This window comes from Drosophila sechellia, chromosome 3L, assembly GCF_004382195.2.
Source record: "Drosophila sechellia strain sech25 chromosome 3L, ASM438219v1, whole genome shotgun sequence".
Classification (NCBI taxonomy): domain Eukaryota; kingdom Metazoa; phylum Arthropoda; class Insecta; order Diptera; family Drosophilidae; genus Drosophila; species Drosophila sechellia.
In genome coordinates this window covers 18,961,196-18,983,492 of record NC_045951.1, presented here as the reverse complement: position 1 = coordinate 18,983,492, position 22,297 = coordinate 18,961,196, and the positions used below count along the sequence as shown (strand labels likewise).

Here is a 22,297-nt window from a genome sequence, read left to right as displayed (position 1 = left end):
GATAGCCGAGGTAAAAGATATTTAAGTTCAGTCGTCGTTTGGCAGTTTGAAAGGCAAAAAACAAGGGAGAAAGCCCAGAAAAGCCTAATCATCAGTGAGAGTATCCTATAAACACATTCATTTTAAGAACGATTATATCTAGTTTTAAACATGGTTAAAGCATGTAATATATTTTTTAATATTGCTTAATGTTTATTTTTATTATTTAATGTAACAAAGTTTAAGAGAAAAGACAAACACTACTTCTACTTTCAATGACTTATCCGCCGTTCCACAACTCTCGTTGTATTACCATTCATTTCGATTTCAACTCAGCAACTTATTTTCGATCATTCCTGCCATCAGACCTCCTGATCCTATCGATAGTTTCCTATCACACTGCCACCACCATCATTTTTGACCTACATTTGTACATTTATTTCGTTGTAAGTAATCACGTGTTGATAATTTAGAAGAGGATCTGCGCAGGAGCAAACGCGTAGTTGAGTGGTGCGGAGTTGGCCAAACGCGAGGATTAGGCCAATGTAGCAGCCAAAGGAGTAGCAGCGTACTTGGCCACCAGTAGAGCAGCAACGGGAGCAATCTCAGAAGCAGCATCGATGCCATTGTTGTTCCTGGCGATAATCTGGCTACTGGTGGCGGTCTCAGCGCAGGCGACTTGGGGTCCTTTCTAAAAAACGTACGTATTTGAACATGGTGAAATCAATGACACTAGAATAACAAGATGCGTAACGCCATACGATGTTTTGGCACACGATTTTTTCGGCGTGGCTCTAGAGGTGGCTCCAGGCTCTCTCGAGTTTTTGTTCAAGAGCGAGAGAGCGGAGAGCTCTACAGCAATTGACAGCAGACAACTCTATGCGTGCCCACGTGTACTCACGCATTGTAAATTTGACAAAATGTGCCCTTTACCATAGATGTTCTTAGCCTTTAAATCTATATTATATTTGATTAATTGGCAACCCGTGAAAAATTCTTGTTTTGCATTGCCCTAACGTTCTTATGTAGAAAATATACCAAAATAAATTTTAAAAATTACTTTATATTAGAATATTTGTCATTAGAGTATTTAGCTTGCGACGTGTGAAAAATTAATAAGGCAATGATTGTTGATTGCGTGTGTCCGCACTTTGTTCCTCAAGATATTACTTTTGCAATAAACAGTTATCATATTTTTATTTATTTTATAAATTTGTATAGCTTAATAGACTCGGAATTCGGGAAACTGCATAGTGCTAAACCAATGGCCGTTACGGATCTTGTTATTCTAGTGTCTTTGGTGAAATATTTCGTTGTCTTGCTTCTTCGGAAGGCTTTGATATCCCACTGCTCTATGTGGAGCATATTTATACCCGAATGTGCGCTTATTTAAATGCGTTGACAGTCTCCCGTTACCATTTACCATTTGCACTTTGCCGTAGTTTATGTGATTTCCCACTGCTGACTGCAGAAGGTGGAATAACTCTTGGTGGCCACTGAATTCGACTGCCTGAGGTCACAGACGCAGTCCCGATGCGCCGTATAAAGAGTGGTATGGAATGTGTTGTGCCGTGACAAGATCAAGTTTCCGAACCGAAAGCACCAGATCCATAATCAAAATGTTAAATGTTAAAATCCGTAAGTTTGAAATCTTAGCTTTCTGTCCTATTTACTAATTGTATTTTATTCACAGGCCGTCCTTGCCTTGTCTATCGTGGCCTGCATCCCTGCCAAGCCTGGACTCCTTGGTGCGCCTTTGGCCTACACTGTTGACGTGGCTTACTCTCCTCCTCTGACTCACTCTGATCCCGCTGTCGTGGTAGCCGCTCTCGCTCTGGGTGTGACCGCTGCCAGTAGTCAAGTTACCACTCGGAACTACAATGGCATCGCTCATGCTCTTGTGATTGCTCCCGTGGCTGATCAACTTGTGGCCAAGTACACGGCCGCTCCTATGGCTCCTCCATGACCTACTCCTCGCCTTTGGCTTACTCCGCAGCACTGAGCTACGCCGCAGCTTCTGCATCGCTCCTTATCTAAATTACTAAGCTGTGATCACCTCGGAGACAACGATAATAAATGGAGAAATAATAAAACGTTATTCAATTGTATATTCTCTTTTAACACGTTTCAAATGAATGTTTATTTCAATGCAAAATTGGCTCTGAACGTACACGAAAATGATTGCTAGAAAATTTCCCAGCATTGATAAACAATAATTCCGAGAATACACTCTAAGGACATCGAACAACTGATACTTTTCTTAATCACAGTCCTAATCTGTTGAATCTAAATTAACTGCCAATTTCAAAAGTAATGTAGTGATTCAGGAAATATTGGTGTTTCGCTAAATGATTAAAGAAATACTTGAGTTGCGATATTACAATTATACCCGTTACTTGTTGGAAAGTATGTAACAGGCAGAAGGAAGCGTTTCCGTACCATATAAAGTATATATATTTTTGATCAGGATTAATAGTGGAGTCGATAAGCCATGTCCGTCTTTCCGTATGAACGTCGAGATCTCAGTAACTATAAAAGCTAGAAGGTTGAGATTTAGCATACAGATTCCAGAAACAAAGACTCAGTTCCACGCACACTCTAAAGCCCACAAACCGCACAAAACTGACACGTCCACATTTTTGAAAAATTATTGAATACATTTTCATAACCTACAAGTCGCTTAAATTTTTATCGATTTACCAAAAACTTCTTTCCACACCCACTCTAACGCCCCAAAGCCGCCATATCGGGCACGCCCACACTTTTGAACAGTTTTTAAATTTTGTTCTCAGTTTATTCCCCAATATCTATAGATATTCCAGAAAAATTATTAATTTTCGCGGGTATCTGATAGTCGTTTTAGTCTTGTTTTTAGCTTTTATAGCTCCCGAGATATCGACGTTCATCCGGACGAACATGTGTTCCGTACTTCCAAACGAGTCTAGTATACCCTGTTATTCTATGAATATCGGGTTTTTTGCAACTCCAAAGATCCAGTAATTCAGCAATTTTGTGAGGTCATATAATCGATTTAAGCGTTCATTTTTAATATATTTATCGTCCTAGATAATCACAGCATACAAATTTAAATGAGAAATGGTGCGGGAGCAGCGGCGTAGCTCAGTGGTGCGGAGTAAACCAATGGCGAGGAGTAGGCCAGTGGTGCAGACAGAGGAGCAGCCACGTACTTGGCCACTACTGGAGCAGCAACGGGAGCAATCACAGGAGCAGCGGCGATCCCATTGTAGTTCCTGGCGATCACCTGGCTACTGGTGGCGGTCACAACTGGAGCGGGAGCAGCTACCACGGCAGCAGGAGCAGAGTAGGCCAGAGGAGCAGAGTAAGCCAGAGGAGCAGTGTATGCCAGGGGAGCACCCAGGAGTCCAGGCTTGGCAGCAGCGCAGGCAACGAGAACGAGAACGACGACGGCCTGTGAACAAATCAGCTTGATTAGTTTAATCCTTTGGGGGTCCTTTCTGAAGAACGTACGTATTTGAACATGGTGGAATATTTCGTTGTCTTGCTTCTTTGGAAGGCTAGAAACTGTTTGATATACCACTGCTCTGCGTGGAGCATATTTATACCCGAATGTGTGCTCTGACTCATGATCGCACGCATTCAGTTCATTTAAATGCGGTGACAGTCTCCCGTTACCATTTACCATTTACCATTTGCACTTTGCGTAGTTTATGTTATTTCCCACTGCTAACTGCAGAATGTGGAATAACTCTTGGTGGCCACTGAATGCGATTGCCTGAGGTCACAGAAGCAGTCCCGATACGGCGTATAAATAGTGGTATGGAATGTGTTGGACGGCATCAGACAAGTTCAAGTTTTCGAACCTAAAGCACCAGATCCATAATCAAAATGTTCAAATCCGTAAGTTTGGAATCTTTGCTCGCTGCCCTATTTACTAATCGCATTTTATTCACAGGCCGTCGTCGTTCTCGCTCTCGTCGCCTGCGCTGCTGCCAAGCCTGGACTCCTGGGTGCTCCCCTGGCATACACTGCTCCTCTGGCTTACTCTGCTCCTCTGGCCTACTCTGCTCCTGCTGCCGTGGTAGCTGCTCCCGCTCCAGTTGTGACCGCCACCAGTAGCCAGGTGATCGCCAGGAACTACAATGGAATCGCCGCTGCTCCTGTGATTGCTCCCGTTGGTGCTCCTCTGGCTGCTCCAGTAGTGGCCAAGTACGCGGCTGCTCCTCTGGCTGCTCCAGTAGTGGCCAAGTACGCGGCCGCTCCTGTGGCTGCACCTCTGGCCTACTCCTCGCCATTGGCTTACTCCGCACCACTGAGCTACGCCGCTGCTCCTGCACCATTTCTCATCTAAATGTTTACGCTGTGATTATCTAGGACGATAAATATATTATGAATATATATAAACGCTTATATCGATTATATGACCTCACAAAATTGCTGAAGTACTGGATCGTTGGAGTTGCAAAAAGCCATATACTTGTAGAATAACAGGGTATATGGGTCAAAACATATCTATAAATATTCCAGAAAAATTATTAATTTTCGCGGGTATCTGATAGTCGCTTTAGTCTTGTTTTTAGCTTTTATAGCTCCCGAGATATCGACGTTCATGTTACGTACTTCCAAACGAATCTAGTATACCCTGTTATTCTACGAATATCGGGTTTTTTGCAACTCCAAAGATCCAGTAATCCAGTAATATGGTCGGAAACGCTTCCTTCTGACTGTTACATACTTTTCAACGAATCTAGTGTACTCTTTTACTCTACGAGTATCGGGTATAAAATGTACAAGAGAGAACGCTATAGTAAAGTTATTCGACTATCAGATACCAGATACCACTAGTGGGAGTGGGAGATAGAACAAAATTTACACAAATTATATGAAACAAAATTTAAAAATTTTTTTTTCAATTTAGGCGGTTTGAGTGGTATCAATCTTCAAAATACCTTGCCCTGCGCCTACTCCTCTAAAATCTTCATGCCCAATCCAAACGGTCTAGCTTAAATAGTTCCTAAGATCCCGCCGTTCATTCCAATTGTCCAAAGAAAAATATACATTCTGCTGTCCTTCTAAAGGCGGACATGGACAAATCAACTCGGCTGGTGATCCTGATCAGGAATATTTATTAATTCTGTAACGATTTCGTAAGGCTCGGGTGAAAATGTGCGATATTGGTTATGTGGGTTGGTGGGTGGTCTTGACCCGGATCCGCAGCCTAGTTTCATTCTACCGACTATCGATATGACTGCGTGCTATGGCAAGAAGAAAAGAGGGCGGCTAATCGCCATCCACGACACAGACAACGGACATAACGATTCTTTTAAATTCATATAGTGTAAGATGTAAGATAGCCGAGGTAAAAGATATTTAAGTTCAGTCGTCGTTTGGCAGTTTGAAAGGCAGAAAACAAGGGAGAAAGCCCAGAAAAGCCTAATCATCAGTGAGAGTATCCTATAAACACATTCATTTTAAGAACGATTATATCTAGTTTTAAACATGGTTAAAGCATGTAATATATTTTTTAATATTGCTTAATGTTTATTTTTATCATTTAATGTAACAAAGTTTAAGAGAAAAGACAAACACTACTTCTACTTTCAATGACTTATCCGCCGTTCCACAACTCTCGTTGTATTACCATTCATTTCGATTTCAACTCAGCAACTTATTTTCGATCATTCCTGCCATCAGACCTCCTGATCCTATCGATAGTTTCCTATCACACTGCCACCACCATAATTTTTGACCTACATTTGTACATTTATTTCGTTGTAAGTAATCACGTGTTGATAATTTAGAAGAGGATCTGCGCAGGAGCAAACGCGTAGTTGAGTGGTGCGGAGTTGGCCAAACGCGAGGATTAGGCCAATGTAGCAGCCAAAGGAGTAGCAGCGTACTTGGCCACCAGTAGAGCAGCAACGGGAGCAATCTCAGAAGCAGCATCGATGCCATTGTTGTTCCTGGCGATAATCTGGCTACTGGTGGCGGTCTCAGCGCAGGCGACTTGGGGTCCTTTCTAAAAAACGTACGTATTTGAACATGGTGAAATCAATGACACTAGAATAACAAGATGCGTAACGCCATACGATGTTTTGGCACACGATTTTTTCGGCGTGGCTCTAGAGGTGGCTCCAGGCTCTCTCGAGTTTTTGTTCAAGAGCGAGAGAGCGGAGAGCTCTACAGCAATTGACAGCAGACAACTCTATGCGTGCCCACGTGTACTCACGCATTGTAAATTTGACAAAATGTGCCCTTTACCATAGATGTTCTTAGCCTTTAAATCTATATTATATTTGATTAATTGGCAACCCGTGAAAAATTCTTGTTTTGCATTGCCCTAACGTTCTTATGTAGAAAATATACCAAAATAAATTTTAAAAATTACTTTATATTAGAATATTTGTCATTAGAGTATTTAGCTTGCGACGTGTGAAAAATTAATAAGGCAATGATTGTTGATTGCGTGTGTCCGCACTTTGTTCCTCAAGATATTACTTTTGCAATAAACAGTTCTCATATTTTTATTTATTTTATAAATTTGTATAGCTTAATAGACTCGGAATTCGGGAAACTGCATAGTGCTAAACCAATGGCCGTTACGGATCTTGTTATTCTAGTGTCTTTGGTGAAATATTTCGTTGTCTTGCTTCTTCGGAAGGCTTTGATATCCCACTGCTCTATGTGGAGCATATTTATACCCGAATGTGCGCTTATTTAAATGCGTTGACAGTCTCCCGTTACCATTTACCATTTGCACTTTGCCGTAGTTTATGTGATTTCCCACTGCTGACTGCAGAAGGTGGAATAACTCTTGGTGGCCACTGAATTCGACTGCCTGAGGTCACAGACGCAGTCCCGATGCGCCGTATAAAGAGTGGTATGGAATGTGTTGTGCCGTGACAAGATCAAGTTTCCGAACCGAAAGCACCAGATCCATAATCAAAATGTTAAATGTTAAAATCCGTAAGTTTGAAATCTTAGCTTTCTGTCCTATTTACTAATTGTATTTTATTCACAGGCCGTCCTTGCCTTGTCTATCGTGGCCTGCATCCCTGCCAAGCCTGGACTCCTTGGTGCGCCTTTGGCCTACACTGTTGACGTGGCTTACTCTCCTCCTCTGACTCACTCTGATCCCGCTGTCGTGGTAGCCGCTCTCGCTCTGGGTGTGACCGCTGCCAGTAGTCAAGTTACCACTCGGAACTACAATGGCATCGCTCATGCTCTTGTGATTGCTCCCGTGGCTGATCAACTTGTGGCCAAGTACACGGCCGCTCCTATGGCTCCTCCATGACCTACTCCTCGCCTTTGGCTTACTCCGCAGCACTGAGCTACGCCGCAGCTTCTGCATCGCTCCTTATCTAAATTACTAAGCTGTGATCACCTCGGAGACAACGATAATAAATGGAGAAATAATAAAACGTTATTCAATTGTATATTCTCTTTTAACACGTTTCAAATGAATGTTTATTTCAATGCAAAATTGGCTCTGAACGTACACGAAAATGATTGCTAGAAAATTTCCCAGCATTGATAAACAATAATTCCGAGAATACACTCTAAGGACATCGAACAACTGATACTTTTCTTAATCACAGTCCTAATCTGTTGAATCTAAATTAACTGCCAATTTCAAAAGTAATGTAGTGATTCAGGAAATATTGGTGTTTCGCTAAATGATTAAAGAAATACTTGAGTTGCGATATTACAATTATACCCGTTACTTGTTGGAAAGTATGTAACAGGCAGAAGGAAGCGTTTCCGTACCATATAAAGTATATATATTTTTGATCAGGATTAATAGTGGAGTCGATAAGCCATGTCCGTCTTTCCGTATGAACGTCGAGATCTCAGTAACTATAAAAGCTAGAAGGTTGAGATTTAGCATACAGATTCCAGAAACAAAGACTCAGTTCCACGCACACTCTAAAGCCCACAAACCGCACAAAACTGACACGTCCACATTTTTGAAAAATTATTGAATACATTTTCATAACCTACAAGTCGCTTAAATTTTTATCGATTTACCAAAAACTTCTTTCCACACCCACTCTAACGCCCCAAAGCCGCCATATCGGGCACGCCCACACTTTTGAACAGTTTTTAAATTTTGTTCTCAGTTTATTCCCCAATATCTATAGATATTCCAGAAAAATTATTAATTTTCGCGGGTATCTGATAGTCGTTTTAGTCTTGTTTTTAGCTTTTATAGCTCCCGAGATATCGACGTTCATCCGGACGAACTTGTGTTACGTACTTCCAAACGAGTCTAGTATACCCTGTTATTCTATGAATATCGGGTTTTTTGCAACTCCAAAGATCCAGTAATTCAGCAATTTTGTGAGGTCATATAATCGATATAAGCGTTCATTTTTAATATATTTATCGTCCTAGATAATCACAGCATACAAATTTAAATGAGAAATGGTGCGGGAGCAGCGGCGTAGCTCAGTGGTGCGGAGTAAGCCAATGGCGAGGAGTAGGCCAGTGGTGCAGACAGAGGAGCAGCCACGTACTTGGCCACTACTGGAGCAGCAACGGGAGCAATCACAGGAGCAGCGGCGATCCCATTGTAGTTCCTGGCGATCACCTGGCTACTGGTGGCGGTCACAACTGGAGCGGGAGCAGCTACCACGGCAGCAGGAGCAGAGTAGGCCAGAGGAGCAGAGTAAGCCAGAGGAGCAGTGTATGCCAGGGGAGCACCCAGGAGTCCAGGCTTGGCAGCAGCGCAGGCGACGAGAGCGAGAACGACGACGGCCTGTGAATAAAATGCGATTAGTAAATAGGGCAGCGAGCAAAGATTCCAAACTTACGGATTTGAACATTTTGATTATGGATCTGGTGCTTTAGGTTCGAAAACTTGAACTTGTCTGATGCCGTCCAACACATTCCATACCACTATTTATACGCCGTATCGGGACTGCTTCTGTGACCTCAGGCAATCGCATTCAGTGGCCACCAAGAGTTATTCCACATTCTGCAGTTAGCAGTGGGAAATAACATAAACTACGCAAAGTGCAAATGGTAAATGGTAAATGGTAACGGGAGACTGTCACCGCATTTAAATGAACTGAATGCGTGCGATCATGAGTCAGAGCACACATTCGGGTATAAATATGCTCCACGCAGAGCAGTGGTATATCAAACAGTTTCTAGCCTTCCAAAGAAGCAAGACAACGAAATATTCCACCATGTTCAAATACGTACGTTCTTCAGAAAGGACCCCCAAAGGATTAAACTAATCAAGCTGATTTGTTCACAGGCCGTCGTCGTTCTCGTTCTCGTTGCCTGCGCTGCTGCCAAGCCTGGACTCCTGGGTGCTCCCCTGGCATACACTGCTCCTCTGGCTTACTCTGCTCCTCTGGCCTACTCTGCTCCTGCTGCCGTGGTAGCTGCTCCCGCTCCAGTTGTGACCGCCACCAGTAGCCAGGTGATCGCCAGGAACTACAATGGAATCGCCGCTGCTCCTGTGATTGCTCCCGTTGCTGCTCCTCTGGCTGCTCCACTGGTGGCCAAGTACTCGGCTGCTCCTCTGGCTGCTCCAGTAGTGGCCAAGTACGCGGCCGCTCCTCTGGCTGCACCTCTGGCCTACTCCTCGCCATTGGCTTACTCCGCACCACTGAGCTACGCCGCTGCTCCTGCACCATTTCTCATCTAAATGTTTACGCTGTGATTATCTAGGACGATAAATATATTATGAATATATATAAACGCTTATATCGATTATATGACCTCACAAAATTGCTGAACCACTGGATCTTTGGAGTTGCAAAAATCCATATACTTGTAGAATAACAGAGTATATGGGTCAAAACACTTGCACTGCGTCCATTCATGCTTATTCTTAACCTTCTACCATGCGGACAGACGGACATGGCCAGATCGACTCGGATATTGATCCTGATCAAAAATGTATGTACTGTATATGGTCGGAAACGCTTTCTTCTGCCTGTTACATACTTTTCAACGAATCTAGTTTACTCTTTTACTCTACGAGTAACGGGTATAAAATGTACAAGAGAGAACGCTATAGTAAAGTTATTCGACTATCAGATACCAGATACCACTAGTGGGAGTGGGAGATAGAACAAAATTTACACAAATTATATGAAACAAAATTTACAATTTTTTTTTCAATTTAGGCGGTTTGAGTGGGCGTATCAATCTTCAAAATACCTTGCCCTGCGCCTACTCCTCTAAAATCTTCATGCCCAATCCAAACGGTCTAGCTTAAATAGTTCCCAAGATCCCGCCGTTCATCCCAACTGTCCAAAGAAAAATATACATTCTGCTGTCCTTCAAGAGGCGGACATGGACAAATCAACTCGGCTGGTGATCCTGATCAGGAATATTTATTAATTCTGTAACGATTTCGTAAGGCTCGGGTGAAAATGTGCGATATTGGTTATGTGGGTTGGTGGGTGGTCTTGACCCGGATCCGCAGCCTAGTTTCATTCTACCGACTATCGATATGACTGCGTGCTATGGGCAAGAAGAAAAGAGGGCGGCTAATCGCCGTCCACGACACAGACAACGGACAGAAAGATTCTTTTAAATTCATATAGTGCCGGCCCGGCATTGGCCATTCTATACCTAAGACCCAAATAGGATTCTCACCCAGAATGGCCCCTTAAAGTTATTAACCGCGGCTCACAGAGCATACATCCTAGTCAGAGGCAAACATTTAGAGACTTCAAAACATAATTTGTATGTTTAACAGCTAGAATACATTCTAATAACAATTTAAGTAAACGTAAAAATCTCGAGTTTTTACTAAACTTAAGTGATAGATTATTGCGCTTATTATTATAGTAAAGAATAATTTCGGTGGAAAAATAATTAATTTCGGAAATAAGTAAGAAACCAACTTGGAACCTGACGTGGACGCTTTTAATTACTTCTTGCTAGCTGCTCAGTTCGATCGACTTGGAATTTTGAACCCTACATAAATCCAATGAAACTTCAACTGCATCCGCTTCCAATTAGTTATACGATATTGGGCGTCGAGTCTGCATAATGCTAACACGCAGTTGGGGATGGCTAAAATCCCTTTATGTTCTTTACACTACCCTATTCTCAAACCCTTTTTCTGATCCCACGCCATTCTGCTGGACAAACAGCACTTTCATTCCGAAATTCCTGACCCGAAGAATTCTTCCTTTGCTCCGATTCCAGTTTTAGAAACCAGACACACAACCAGATGGCGGCCCAAAACCTTCTTTCCCCCTAGGTGGCACTGCACCAACTTCAGCTTTTACCTTTTATCCACTTTTTCTTGAATATAGTACCTTTTACTCTAGGGGCAACCGTTATGAAACAGTATGAAAAAGGATTTTTTCTCATGTATAACATATATTTTACAAGTGCAACGAAAACCTTTTTAAACTAGCAACCAAACACAAATTGGGCCATCAGTTCTAAGACAGGTTGATTCTGCCAAATCTGTGGCACCTATCGGTCACAGGTCAGCTTTGACCTTGACATAATTTCGAAGGTCTGTACTCAAAGCAGAAAAATAAAATAAACCTATAATACAAATCAATTTCGCACAGTTTAATGTAACAAACATTGGACTGCAGCAACTGCCGCTGAGCTGACAATAATTTTTATGACCATTACGTGACCTGCGTTCGAATTTTTCAAATGTCCCCCCATCAGCATGTTGTGGATTTCGACGCTCTTAGTATGCCAGCGGTAAATCCAATTAGCGAAGCCCAAAAAAGTGGGAGAACTTGGAGTTCGTTTGATTTTTTTTATTACTTTAAAAGTTTTCTAAAGAAGAACATGAGCTGATGGCAGGGCACTGTATGCCAAAGGCGAGGTGTAAGCCAAGGGGGAAGAGTAGGCCAAAGGAGCAGTAGCGTACTTGGCCACCACAGGAGCAGCAGAGTACTTGGCCACTACTGGCAGCTTTGGGGCGTTAGAGTGGGTGTGGAAAGAAGTTTTTTGGTAAATCGATAAAAATTTAAGCGACTTATAGGTTATGAAAATGTATTCAATAATTCTTCAAAAATGTGGACGTGTCAGTTTTGTGCGGTTTGTGGGCTTTAGAGTGTGCGTGGAACTGAGTCTTTGTTTCTGGAATCTGTATGCTAAATCTCAACCTTCTAGCTTTTATAGTTACTGAGATCTCGACGTTCATACGGAAAGACGGACATGGCTTATCGACTCGACTATTAATCCTGATCAAAAATATATATACTTTATATGGTACGGAAACGCTTCCTTCTGCCTGTTACATATTTTCCAACAAGTAACGGGTATAATTGTAATATCGCAACTCAAGTATTTCGGTAATCATTTAGCGAAACACCAATGTCTCCTTAATCACTACATTACTTTTGAAATTGGCAGTTAATTTAGATTCAACAGATTAAAACTGTGATTTAGAAAAGTATCAGTTGTTCGATGTCCTTAGAGTGTATTCTCGGAATTATTGTTTATCAATGCTGGGAAATTTTCTAGCAATCATTTTCGTGTACGTTCAGAGCCAATTTTGCATTGAAATAAACATTCATTTGAAACGTGTTAAAAGAGAATATACAATTGAATAACGTTTTATTATTTCTCCATTTATTATCGTTGTCTCCGAGGTGATCACAGCTTAGTAATTTAGATAAGGAGCGATGCAGAAGCTGCGGCGTAGCTCAGTGCTGCGGAGTAAGCCCAAGGCGAGGAGTAGGTCATGGAGGAGCCATAGGAGCGGCCGTGTACTTGGCCACAAGTTGATCAGCCACGGGAGCAATCACAAGAGCATGAGCGATGCCATTGTAGTTCCGAGTGGTAACTTGACTACTGGCAGCGGTCACACCTGAAGCGAGAGCAGCTACCACGACAGCGGGATCAGAGAGTAAGCCACGTCAACAGTGTAAGCCAAAGGCGCACCAAGGAGTCCAGGCCACGATAGCCAAGGCAACGACGGCCTGTGAATAAAATACAATTAGTAAATAGGACAGAAAGCTAAGATTCCAAACTTACGGATTTTAACATTTAACATTTTGATTTTGAAACTTGATCTTGTCACGGCACAACACATTCCATACCACTCTTTATACGCCGCATCGGGACTGCGTCTGTGACCTCAGGCAGTCGAATTCAGTGGCCACCAAGAGTTATTCCACCTTCTGCAGTCAGCAGTGGGAAATCACATAAACTACGGCAAAGTGCAAATGGTAAATGGTAACGGGAGACTGTCAACGCATTTAAATAAGCGCACATTCGGGTATAAATATGCTCCACGAAGAGCAGTGCGATATCAAAGCCTTCCGAAGAAGCAACACAACGAAATATTTCACCAAAGACACTAGAATAACAAGATCCGTAACGGCCATTGGTTTAGCACTATGCAGTTTCCCGAATTCCGAGTCTATTAAGCTATACAAATTTATAAAATAAATAAAAATATGAGAACTGTTTATTGCAAAAGTAATATCTTGAGGAACAAAGTGCGGACACACGCAATCAACAATCATTGCCTTATTAATTTTTCACACGTCGCAAGCTAAATACTCTAATGACAAATATTCTAATATAAAGTAATTTTTAAAATTTATTTTGGTATATTTTCTACATAAGAACGTTAGGGCAATGCAAAACAAGAATTTTTCACGGGTTGCCAATTAATCAAATATAATATAGATTTAAAGGCTAAGAACATCTATGGTAAAGGGCACATTTTGTCAAATTTACAATGCGTGAGTACACGTGGGCACGCATAGAGTTGTCTGCTGTCAATTGCTGTAGAGCTCTCCGCTCTCTCGCTCTTGAACAAAAACTCGAGAGAGCCTGGAGCCACCTCTAGAGCCACGCCGAAAAAATCGTGTGCCAAAACATCGTATGGCGTTACGCATCTTGTTATTCTAGTGTCTTTGATTTCACCATGTTCAAATACGTACGTTTTTTAGAAAGGACCCCAAGTCGCCTGCGCTGAGACCGCCACCAGTAGCCAGATTATCGCCAGGAACAACAATGGCATCGATGCTGCTTCTGAGATTGCTCCCGTTGCTGCTCTACTGGTGGCCAAGTACGCTGCTACTCCTTTGGCTGCTACATTGGCCTAATCCTCGCGTTTGGCCAACTCCGCACCACTCAACTACGCGTTTGCTCCTGCGCAGATCCTCTTCTAAATTATCAACACGTGATTACTTACAACGAAATAAATGTACAAATGTAGGTCAAAAATGATGGTGGTGGCAGTGTGATAGGAAACTATCGATAGGATCAGGAGGTCTGATGGCAGGAATGATCGAAAATAAGTTGCTGAGTTGAAATCGAAATGAATGGTAATACAACGAGAGTTGTGGAACGGCGGATAAGTCATTGAAAGTAGAAGTAGTGTTTGTCTTTTCTCTTAAACTTTGTTACATTAAATGATAAAAATAAACATTAAGCAATATTAAAAAATATATTACATGCTTTAACCATGTTTAAAACTAGATATAATCGTTCTTAAAATGAATGTGTTTATAGGATACTCTCACTGATGATTAGGCTTTTCTGGGCTTTCTCCCTTGTTTTCTGCCTTTCAAACTGCCAAACGACGACTGAACTTAAATATCTTTTACCTCGGCTATCTTACATCTTACACTATATGAATTTAAAAGAATCGTTATGTCCGTTGTCTGTGTCGTCGATGGCGATTAGCCGCCCTCTTTTCTTCTTGCCATAGCACGCAGTCATATCGATAGTCGTTAGAATGAAACTAGGCTGCGCATCCGGGCCAAGACCACCCACCAACCCACATAACCAATATCGCACATTTTCACCCGAGCCTTACGAAATCGTTACAGAATTAATAAATATTCCTGATCAGGATCACCAGCCGAGTTGATTTGTCCATGTCCGCCTTTAGAAGGACAGCAGAATGTATATTTTTCTTTGGACAATTGGAATGAACGGCGGGATCTTAGGAACTATTTAAGCTAGACCGTTTGGATTGGGCATGAAGATTTTAGAGGAGTAGGCGCAGGGCAAGGTATTTTGAAGATTGATACCACTCAAACCGCCTAAATTGAAAAAAAAATTTTTAAATTTTGTTTCATATAATTTGTGTAAATTTTGTTCTATCTCCCACTCCCACTAGTGGTATCTGGTATCTGATAGTCGAATAACTTTACTATAGCGTTCTCTCTTGTACATTTTATACCCGTTACTCGTAGAGTAAAAGAGTAAACTAGATTCGTTGAAAAGTTGAAAACAGGCAGAAGAAAGCGTTTCCGACCATATACAGTACATACATTTTTGATCAGGATCAATATCCGAGTCGATCTGGCCATGTCCGTCTGTCCGCATGGTAGAAGGTTAAGAATAAGCATGAATGGACGCAGTGCAAGTGTTTTGACCCATATACTCTGTTATTCTACAAGTATATGGATTTTTGCAACTCCAAAGATCCAGTGGTTCAGCAATTTTGTGAGGTCATATAATCGATATAAGCGTTTATATATATTCATAATATATTTATCGTCCTAGATAATCACAGCGTAAACATTTAGATGAGAAATGGTGCAGGAGCAGCGGCGTAGCTCAGTGGTGCGGAGTAAGCCAATGGCGAGGAGTAGGCCAGAGGTGCAGCCAGAGGAGCGGCCGCGTACTTGGCCACTACTGGAGCAGCCAGAGGAGCAGCCGCGTACTTGGCCACTACTGGAGCAGCCAGAGGAGCACCAACGGGAGCAATCACAGGAGCAGCGGCGATTCCATTGTAGTTCCTGGCGATCACCTGGCTACTGGTGGCGGTCACAACTGGAGCGGGAGCAGCTACCACGGCAGCAGGAGCAGAGTAGGCCAGAGGAGCAGAGTAAGCCAGAGGAGCAGTGTATGCCAGGGGAGCACCCAGGAGTCCAGGCTTGGCAGCAGCGCAGGCGACGAGAGCGAGAACGACGACGGCCTGTGAATAAAATGCGATTAGTAAATAGGGCAGCGAGCAAAGATTCCAAACTTACGGATTTGAACATTTTGATTATGGATCTGGTGCTTTAGGTTCGAAAACTTGAACTTGTCTGATGCCGTCCAACACATTCCATACCACTATTTATACGCCGTATCGGGACTGCTTCTGTGACCTCAGGCAATCGCATTCAGTGGCCACCAAGAGTTATTCCACATTCTGCAGTTAGCAGTGGGAAATCACATAAACTACGCAAAGTGCAAATGGTAAATGGTAAATGGTAACGGGAGACTGTCACCGCATTTAAATGAACTGAATGCGTGCGATCATGAGTCAGAGCACACATTCGGGTATAAATATGCTCCACGCAGAGCAGTGGTATATCAAACAGTTTCTAGCCTTCCAAAGAAGCAAGACAACGAAATATTCCACCATGTTCAAATACGTACGTTCTTCAGAAAGGACCCCCAAAGGATTAAACTAATCAAGCTGATTTGTTCACAGGCCGTCGTCGTTCTCGTTCTCGTTGCCTGCGCTGCTGCCAAGCCTGGACTCCTGGGTGCTCCCCTGGCATACACTGCTCCTCTGGCTTACTCTGCTCCTGCTGGCGTGGTAGCTGCTCCCGCTCCAGTTGTGACCGCCACCAGTAGCCAGGTGATCGCCAGGAACTACAATGGAATCGCCGCTGCTCCTGTGATTGCTCCCGTGGCTGCTCCTGTGGTGGCCAAGTACGCTGCTGCTCCTTTGGCCTACGCTTCTCCTTTGGCCTACTCCGCTCCTCTGGCTTACACTTCTCCATTGGCTTATAAAGCGCTTCCGGTTGCCGCTCCAGTTCTTCTGTAAGAACGTCGACTGATCAATAAAAATACGAAAAAAATGAGATAAATCAGGAGAAGTTTCTTCAACGGGCCAGGGGTACTGGGGACTACCGGAGAATTTAAATTGAATTAGCCACTGACAGCTGGCCGTGCTCATAAACAACAGTAATGACTGGCCTCTGGAACTCCAACGCCGCGTTTGCGGATGCAGATCACGTAGTCAGTGGACAAGTTATTGGCCACCGGCTGCCGTCGCTGGATGCGTGATATTTAAAAGTGGCCAAAATGGTTTGTTTTGAAGTTGTTGGCGACTGAAATAGGTAATTATGTCAAGGGCGCAGAGCATTCGAGGTCGGGCAATGAACTTTCCAGGGCTAATTGAAAGAAATCAAGGGCTTAAAAAAGTAAGGACATTTTAATTTAACGGTAATAGGCAGTTAAAGATTCGTAGTTACGAACAAATTTTAATTGTACGGTGTGCACGGAAAAACAACCCATTAGGTTGAAAGATACAATCCTTTCTTGATTGCATACTAAATTTCAATTAGATGTTAAGACTTTACGCTGTAATGTATATACTAAGTTTTTAAGTTTTAATAAGTGTGCTAAAAACAGAAAAGGTTAGCAAAAGGAAATACCAATATAAAGAAGTATACCTATTTATGGCATACTTATATAAAAAGAATGCTGTGTGAAACGGATTTCACTTAATAATACCCATTAATCGGGCATACTATATTGTTTAAACGTATGTAACAGAGGAAAGGAGATCTTCTGATTCCTGCAGTATTGATCAGGTTCAAGTCTGTTCTTTCGTCTGTCTGTCCCAACGCCTCTGTCCCTTAGCTCGATAAGAGGTACCCAATATTCGCAACACTTGCCTTTAGCATTCTCACTTGTTTAAATTGTGGATTCCGAAGAGAACGTGACGGTCCGCTAAAGAATTAGCATTCACAGAGCACACCTCACCGGCTAACCGTATATAAGCGTTGTATTATTATAGTGTAGTAAATAAAATTTAAAGTGAATTGAGATCAAGGCTTTACCAAATATTTTCCAAAATTATACAACAGTTTTTCTCTCTTTTTATTTGCCTACTAATATGATTCGATTAAGATAATTCTTAACTATAATGATTCAATGTGCTGGTTGGTATTCACTAAACATGTATATATTATTAAGCAAAATATGATGAAACTGAATTGATTTAAAGGAGACAAAAATGAGCAAGGCATCATTGTAGTTATGCGAAGTTTTTTTTGTTATAATCATTTAGATATTCTCTCACATATTGCGTGTTTCAATTGATTAATTGACTAAGTCACATACAAGTTTTTAAATTGCGAGCTTAGTTAATGGAAGTCATTTAAATAAGAAAAGAACAAATAGTGCTGCTTTACCATCCATGCAAATGGATCCCCTCATACCCGAGATCCCTAAACAAATGGCAAAGGTCAGTCAACCACAATCGCTCTACAACCTTGACCCGGATGGCCAAAACAATAAATGTTGCAATGTCGCCGGCCAGCAGAGGAGTTCCCCAAATCATTCGAGTGTGTTCATGTGTGCTTTCTACTGCTGACCGAAGCCGGCACGTGTTCAAAATGCTTAATTGGCCGGGAAGCCTGGACTAGTCTCTATATACATACATATTTTTGTGGCTGCCAACAGGTTTTCAATGAAAATTCCTGGGGCCAAAGAGCAAGGGTTAGGTTGAAGTGTGAGAAATGTTGACTTGAATTATTGTTATCACCATTTTTGCCTAATCTGAGCCGAAAAACTAATAAATTTCTACCTGTGCCTTTGTGGTCAAAGGGTATCTACATAGTATCTATACCGATGGCTTTGGTTACGGAAAACAGTTGTAGAAAGTGTAGTAATATGCTTACCAACAGCTATTAACCCACTTGTTGGCATCAACCACATCCTACCAATAGTAGTAAATTCCCCATGAAATCCAAATTGCATTTAAAAACCATTTTTGTATAATTAGTCGGCGAGTGCAATTGACTGCCCTTCGGGTTTTATGCCGTCCCTCGAAGACCTAAAACATGCGAACTACTAACTAATATTTTTCAGACACTAATAATGGCCCAATGGGTTGCGGCGCTCTCGGAATATTAAGTAGCCGTCGCGTGGGACACTGAGTGGTATAAATACGCCGCGGTCTGCCTTCGATTGTCATCAGTCAGCTCTTTGCTTTCAAGTCAATCCAAGCTTAGCTTCAAATCAGAAAACCAAAAACCATTAAGCCATCATGTTCAAATACGTTAGTTTGGGATTGCCAAGTAGCTGAAGTATATGTAGCTAACTATCTTATTTCTTCTACTTTTAGGCCGTTGTCATCTGCGCCCTGATCGCCTGTGTGGCTGCCAAGCCAGGATTGCTGCACACTCCTCTGGCAGCTCTGCCCGCTCCGGTGATTGCTGCCCCCGCTCCCGTGGTCACTGCCGCCAGTAGCCAAGTCGTGGCCAGGACCTTCAACGGCATCGCCGCGGCTCCAGTGATCGCCCAAGTTCCGGTGGCTCCTGCTCCAGTTTTGAGGACCCTAGCAGCTCCCCTGCGCGCTACAGCTCCCGTTGCTTTCGCCGCTCCCTTGGCCGCTCCTCTTCCCGCTCCAGTTGCTACTCCTCTGGCTGCTCCCATCCTCAACAGAGTGGCTCCATTTGCTGCTCCCATTGCCACCCCCTTCGCTGCTCCCTATGCTGCGCCCGTTTTGGCCAAATACGCGGCTCCACTGGCTTATGCCCCAGCACCTTTGAACTATGCCGCGCCCGCTTTGTGGTAAAGGAAAAATCGCATACCCCGGGATTAAGCAACCGTCTGTGTGTTCAATGACTGATAGCCCTTAATAAAATTCGTTAAAATTGGTAAAAAAAAAAAATGGTACTGAATTGTTCGCTCTTGTTGGCTTGGCTCTCTGGTTTTTCAGGTATTTGGTTAAAGCCCTTTGACAAAAAGATTTATGGTGCAGAAAAAGATCTGGCTATTAGCTTTTTTCGCAAATGTATTCTTTTCAAATTACATCACACAATCACACAACGGTAGAAAAAAATTGAACTGGTATTCAAAAACTGTTAATAATAGTTTTTATATCAAGAGTTGGAACATTGTTTAACACGTTTAAATATTAAAAGAACTTTGGCGCACATCATTTGATACATTTAATATTTAGATTGTTTATTTTTTATATATAAGAACTAATGGCATTTTAAAACAATTGGTTATGTTACATTTACTTTCGCTCCCTCTTCTTAGCAATATTAGATACATATATTTCATATGTATAGAACTTGAAGGGTGTTTGGATGCCCGGCTATATTCTCCGCATCCCATACTTTCCGAATCACCTAAAAAAATGCTGGCCACTCATAGGGAGTCAATCGCTTGTGTCGAGTCGTCGCTTTTATCCAGGTCATTTGTGTTTCATTGTCCCAAATTGGCTTCGTCTATGGTTCTAAGGACGAGTTATGGCACATTGGTGATGTGTGTGTGTGTATGTGGTTTTTCTGGGGATAAGTGGGTGCCCGAGTGGGTTTATAGGTGGCTCAGGTCGTGGAGAAGGCCACTCTGGGATCGAATCGTTTTTCATGTCCCTTTCATCGATATTTGCCATTTTTTTGGCATTTGACAAACAATGCAAGAAGCGAAGCGCAATGAATGCCCAATAAATGTTCAAATTGTGGTCGTGTTTCCACTTTTCAAGTTAAAGGCACAATAGTCATGCAGTAAGGTTACCTTAAAGCCAAAAATTTGGGCGGAAGCAACGCCACATAGGGAAAAAAGGAAATTAAGACAGTAATGTCGGGTAGAAAGCGAAAACTTAAACGGCAAAAGAGATAAGAGGCAAACATACACGCGATTCCTACATTACAAAAGCCTCTTTCCGCCAACCTAACCCCCCCCCCCCCCCCCCACAAAGTTTGCCACGATTTTCCCGGGTTGGGGAAATTTTCCATGTCGACGTTGGTTGATTTTCAACAGCAGCGCAAACGCAGCAAAGTTTATCCTCAATTAAACTTTTTGTTGTTGCGTAAAATTGCGCTTGAAGTTCGCCCCGCCATCTGTCTCTTTGCCTCTCAGCTTTGTGTGTGTGCGTGTGTGCGTGTGTGTGTGGCTGGGAAACTCACATGTACACTGAGAGAAAAGTAGGCATTAAATAAAATCTAACCTTAATAAGAGCCAGATGGGGAAGTATTGCAATATAAAAACATTTCCATGTGTATCTACAAATTCCAAGATACATTTCCTTGTAAATATTATCTTATATTATCTAATATCTAAAGGATACCTTTTTTCCTGTGTATCTATATGTGCGATAGGCCGTACATCAGGAGCGGGTTCCCTGCACTTCCCATTCATCCGAATCTTCCTTTCCACTTCCAGTACCATCCACCATCTTCATTTGCTGGCTTAACTTTTAACTCCACTTGCCTTATTTTTTTGCGCCAAGTTTATTGTTGTTGTTCATCTACTCGGCACAATTTTTCGGTAATTTCCGCCCTTGTCCATAGAAGCAGTTGGGGCATGGCCCCAAAACTTCCCCATTTCTTTGAGGAAGGTGGCTTTCCCAACCATTTGAGCCTTAGAATTTCATTAGCTCGCTTCGTATGCGTTTTAATTTGTTGCATCATTGCCTTGCCGAGTTTTCCTTTTAATTGATTCAATATCAAGTTCTGCGCCTGGATGGAATCCACACCCTGGTTTATTATCATCTTCTGCCGCTGTGGGCGAAAAGTTTTTAATGCATATTTTCGAGTAATTAGCAAGACTTTTTCATTAGGGTTCGTGTTTATTGGTTTCATTATGGCTCACTTACATATTTTACCAAGCTACCTTGGTACAATTATACAATACAGTTCCTTAAATCGAAAAAAGGTCTAGATTTTGAGAATTAACTAAATGCTAAAACTGCTTAAAATATCAACAGTCGAATCTTATATGCTATTGAAAAGTGTGTATGATATCTCGGTTTTATAAAAGCCATTTATTTTTTTATTCAAATTGTTTAACATTTCAATATCATTCGCTGTTCATTTCAATATTTACTTTAGCTGCAAAGGACTCCGCTTGCACATGCCAATGGTGCAGTAAATTCTTTAAGGACTCGCACATCGAATCCGCACAGAAAATGTGTGTATGTGCACGTGGGGAGCTACATCGCAGGACTCCGAGCAGACAAAGCGGGCTAGACGTTTGGTCGCAACCGTTTCCGGTTGTGGTTGCTTAGGCCCTGGATGCTGATTCCAGGATAACGGCAACAGGAGAGGAAACGACGGGCATGCGAGGGGAACGTGGCCAAATAACGGCACTCAGTCACTCAATGCGGTTGCTTAGCCTTTCAGCTACAGACCGCAAAAATCCAGCAGCCTTTTCTGGCTTTTGATTCGACGAAAACGGAACGGGAACGGGACGGGAGCGAAGCGCATCGCATCGCAACGGATCGCATGGCGTATACGTAATGCACAGAGACGAATTTTGGGATTTCTTGGGTCTCAGTTAAGATAACTTTTTTCTTAAAAACTAACTAACCATGCATGGCAGCTACCGTTTGTTAAATTCCTCAGTTAATGCCACTTTCGAAAGACCCAAGTGTATGTAAAATGATGTACATTGTACATCAATCCCAGATCTT

The 22,297-nt window shown here is 42.4% G+C and overlaps 5 protein-coding genes and 4 pseudogenes across 5 annotated transcripts; 5 read left to right on the top strand and 4 right to left on the bottom strand.

Annotated features, from left to right (window-relative positions):
- Nucleotides 1–328: 328 nt before the first annotated feature.
- LOC116801286 lies at nucleotides 329–2,077 on the top strand (annotated as a pseudogene).
- Nucleotides 2,078–3,009: 932 nt separating this feature from the next.
- LOC116801283 (cuticle protein 16.5-like) lies at nucleotides 3,010–3,576 on the bottom strand. Its single transcript, XM_032719927.1, has 2 exons — nucleotides 3,469–3,576; nucleotides 3,010–3,409 (listed from the first exon to the last, which is right to left on the bottom strand). Exons 1-2 carry the CDS (start codon nucleotides 3,553–3,555, stop codon nucleotides 3,065–3,067), a joined length of 432 nt encoding a protein of 143 aa, XP_032575818.1. The 5' UTR covers nucleotides 3,556–3,576; the 3' UTR covers nucleotides 3,010–3,064.
- Nucleotides 3,577–3,780: 204 nt separating this feature from the next.
- Nucleotides 3,781–9,684, top strand: LOC116800996 (calphotin-like). Its single transcript, XM_032718052.1, has 6 exons — nucleotides 3,781–3,858; nucleotides 3,914–4,300; nucleotides 6,980–7,186; nucleotides 8,398–8,626; nucleotides 9,031–9,161; nucleotides 9,221–9,684. Exons 1-6 carry the CDS (start codon nucleotides 3,847–3,849, stop codon nucleotides 9,614–9,616), a joined length of 1,362 nt encoding a protein of 453 aa, XP_032573943.1. The 5' UTR covers nucleotides 3,781–3,846; the 3' UTR covers nucleotides 9,617–9,684.
- LOC116801285 lies at nucleotides 5,695–7,384 on the top strand (annotated as a pseudogene).
- On the bottom strand, nucleotides 8,305–8,849 carry LOC116801284 (cuticle protein 16.5-like). Its single transcript, XM_032719930.1, has 2 exons — nucleotides 8,772–8,849; nucleotides 8,305–8,716 (listed from the first exon to the last, which is right to left on the bottom strand). Exons 1-2 carry the CDS (start codon nucleotides 8,781–8,783, stop codon nucleotides 8,372–8,374), a joined length of 357 nt encoding a protein of 118 aa, XP_032575821.1. The 5' UTR covers nucleotides 8,784–8,849; the 3' UTR covers nucleotides 8,305–8,371.
- Nucleotides 9,685–11,730: 2,046 nt separating the features above from the next.
- On the bottom strand, nucleotides 11,731–12,955 carry LOC116800995 (annotated as a pseudogene).
- Nucleotides 12,956–15,380: 2,425 nt separating this feature from the next.
- On the bottom strand, nucleotides 15,381–15,976 carry LOC6619351 (cuticle protein 70, isoforms A and B). The gene is made up of 2 exons (XM_032719929.1): nucleotides 15,900–15,976; nucleotides 15,381–15,844 (listed from the first exon to the last, which is right to left on the bottom strand). Exons 1-2 carry the CDS (start codon nucleotides 15,909–15,911, stop codon nucleotides 15,449–15,451), a joined length of 408 nt encoding a protein of 135 aa, XP_032575820.1. The 5' UTR covers nucleotides 15,912–15,976; the 3' UTR covers nucleotides 15,381–15,448.
- A 205-nt stretch (nucleotides 15,977–16,181) lies between these two features.
- On the top strand, nucleotides 16,182–16,730 carry LOC6619350 (cuticle protein 67). Its single transcript, XM_032719928.1, has 2 exons — nucleotides 16,182–16,289; nucleotides 16,349–16,730. Exons 1-2 carry the CDS (start codon nucleotides 16,203–16,205, stop codon nucleotides 16,685–16,687), a joined length of 426 nt encoding a protein of 141 aa, XP_032575819.1. The 5' UTR covers nucleotides 16,182–16,202; the 3' UTR covers nucleotides 16,688–16,730.
- Nucleotides 16,731–18,853: 2,123 nt separating this feature from the next.
- On the top strand, nucleotides 18,854–19,538 carry LOC6619349 (annotated as a pseudogene).
- Nucleotides 19,539–22,297: the final 2,759 nt, after the last annotated feature.

Bases quoted from the DNA above. Each gene is read 5' to 3' on its own strand.
- LOC6619350 (XM_032719928.1), top strand. From the start codon at position 16,203: ATGCTCCACGCAGAGCAGTGGTATATCAAACAGTTTCTAGCCTTCCAA. The intron at 16,290-16,348 runs GTACGTTCTTCA...ATTTGTTCACAG, and splicing joins ATTCCACCATGTTCAAATAC to GCCGTCGTCGTTCTCGTTCT.
- LOC116801283 (XM_032719927.1), bottom strand. From the start codon at position 3,555: ATGCTCCACGCAGAGCAGTGGTATATCAAACAGTTTCTAGCCTTCCAA. The intron at 3,410-3,468 runs GTACGTTCTTCA...ATTTGTTCACAG, and splicing joins ATTCCACCATGTTCAAATAC to GCCGTCGTCGTTCTCGTTCT.
- LOC116800996 (XM_032718052.1), top strand. The intron at 4,301-6,979 runs CTCATCTAAATG...TTTTATTCACAG, and splicing joins CCGCTGCTCCTGCACCATTT to GCCGTCCTTGCCTTGTCTAT. The intron at 8,627-9,030 runs GTAAGCCAGAGG...TTTAAATGAACT, and splicing joins GAGTAGGCCAGAGGAGCAGA to GAATGCGTGCGATCATGAGT.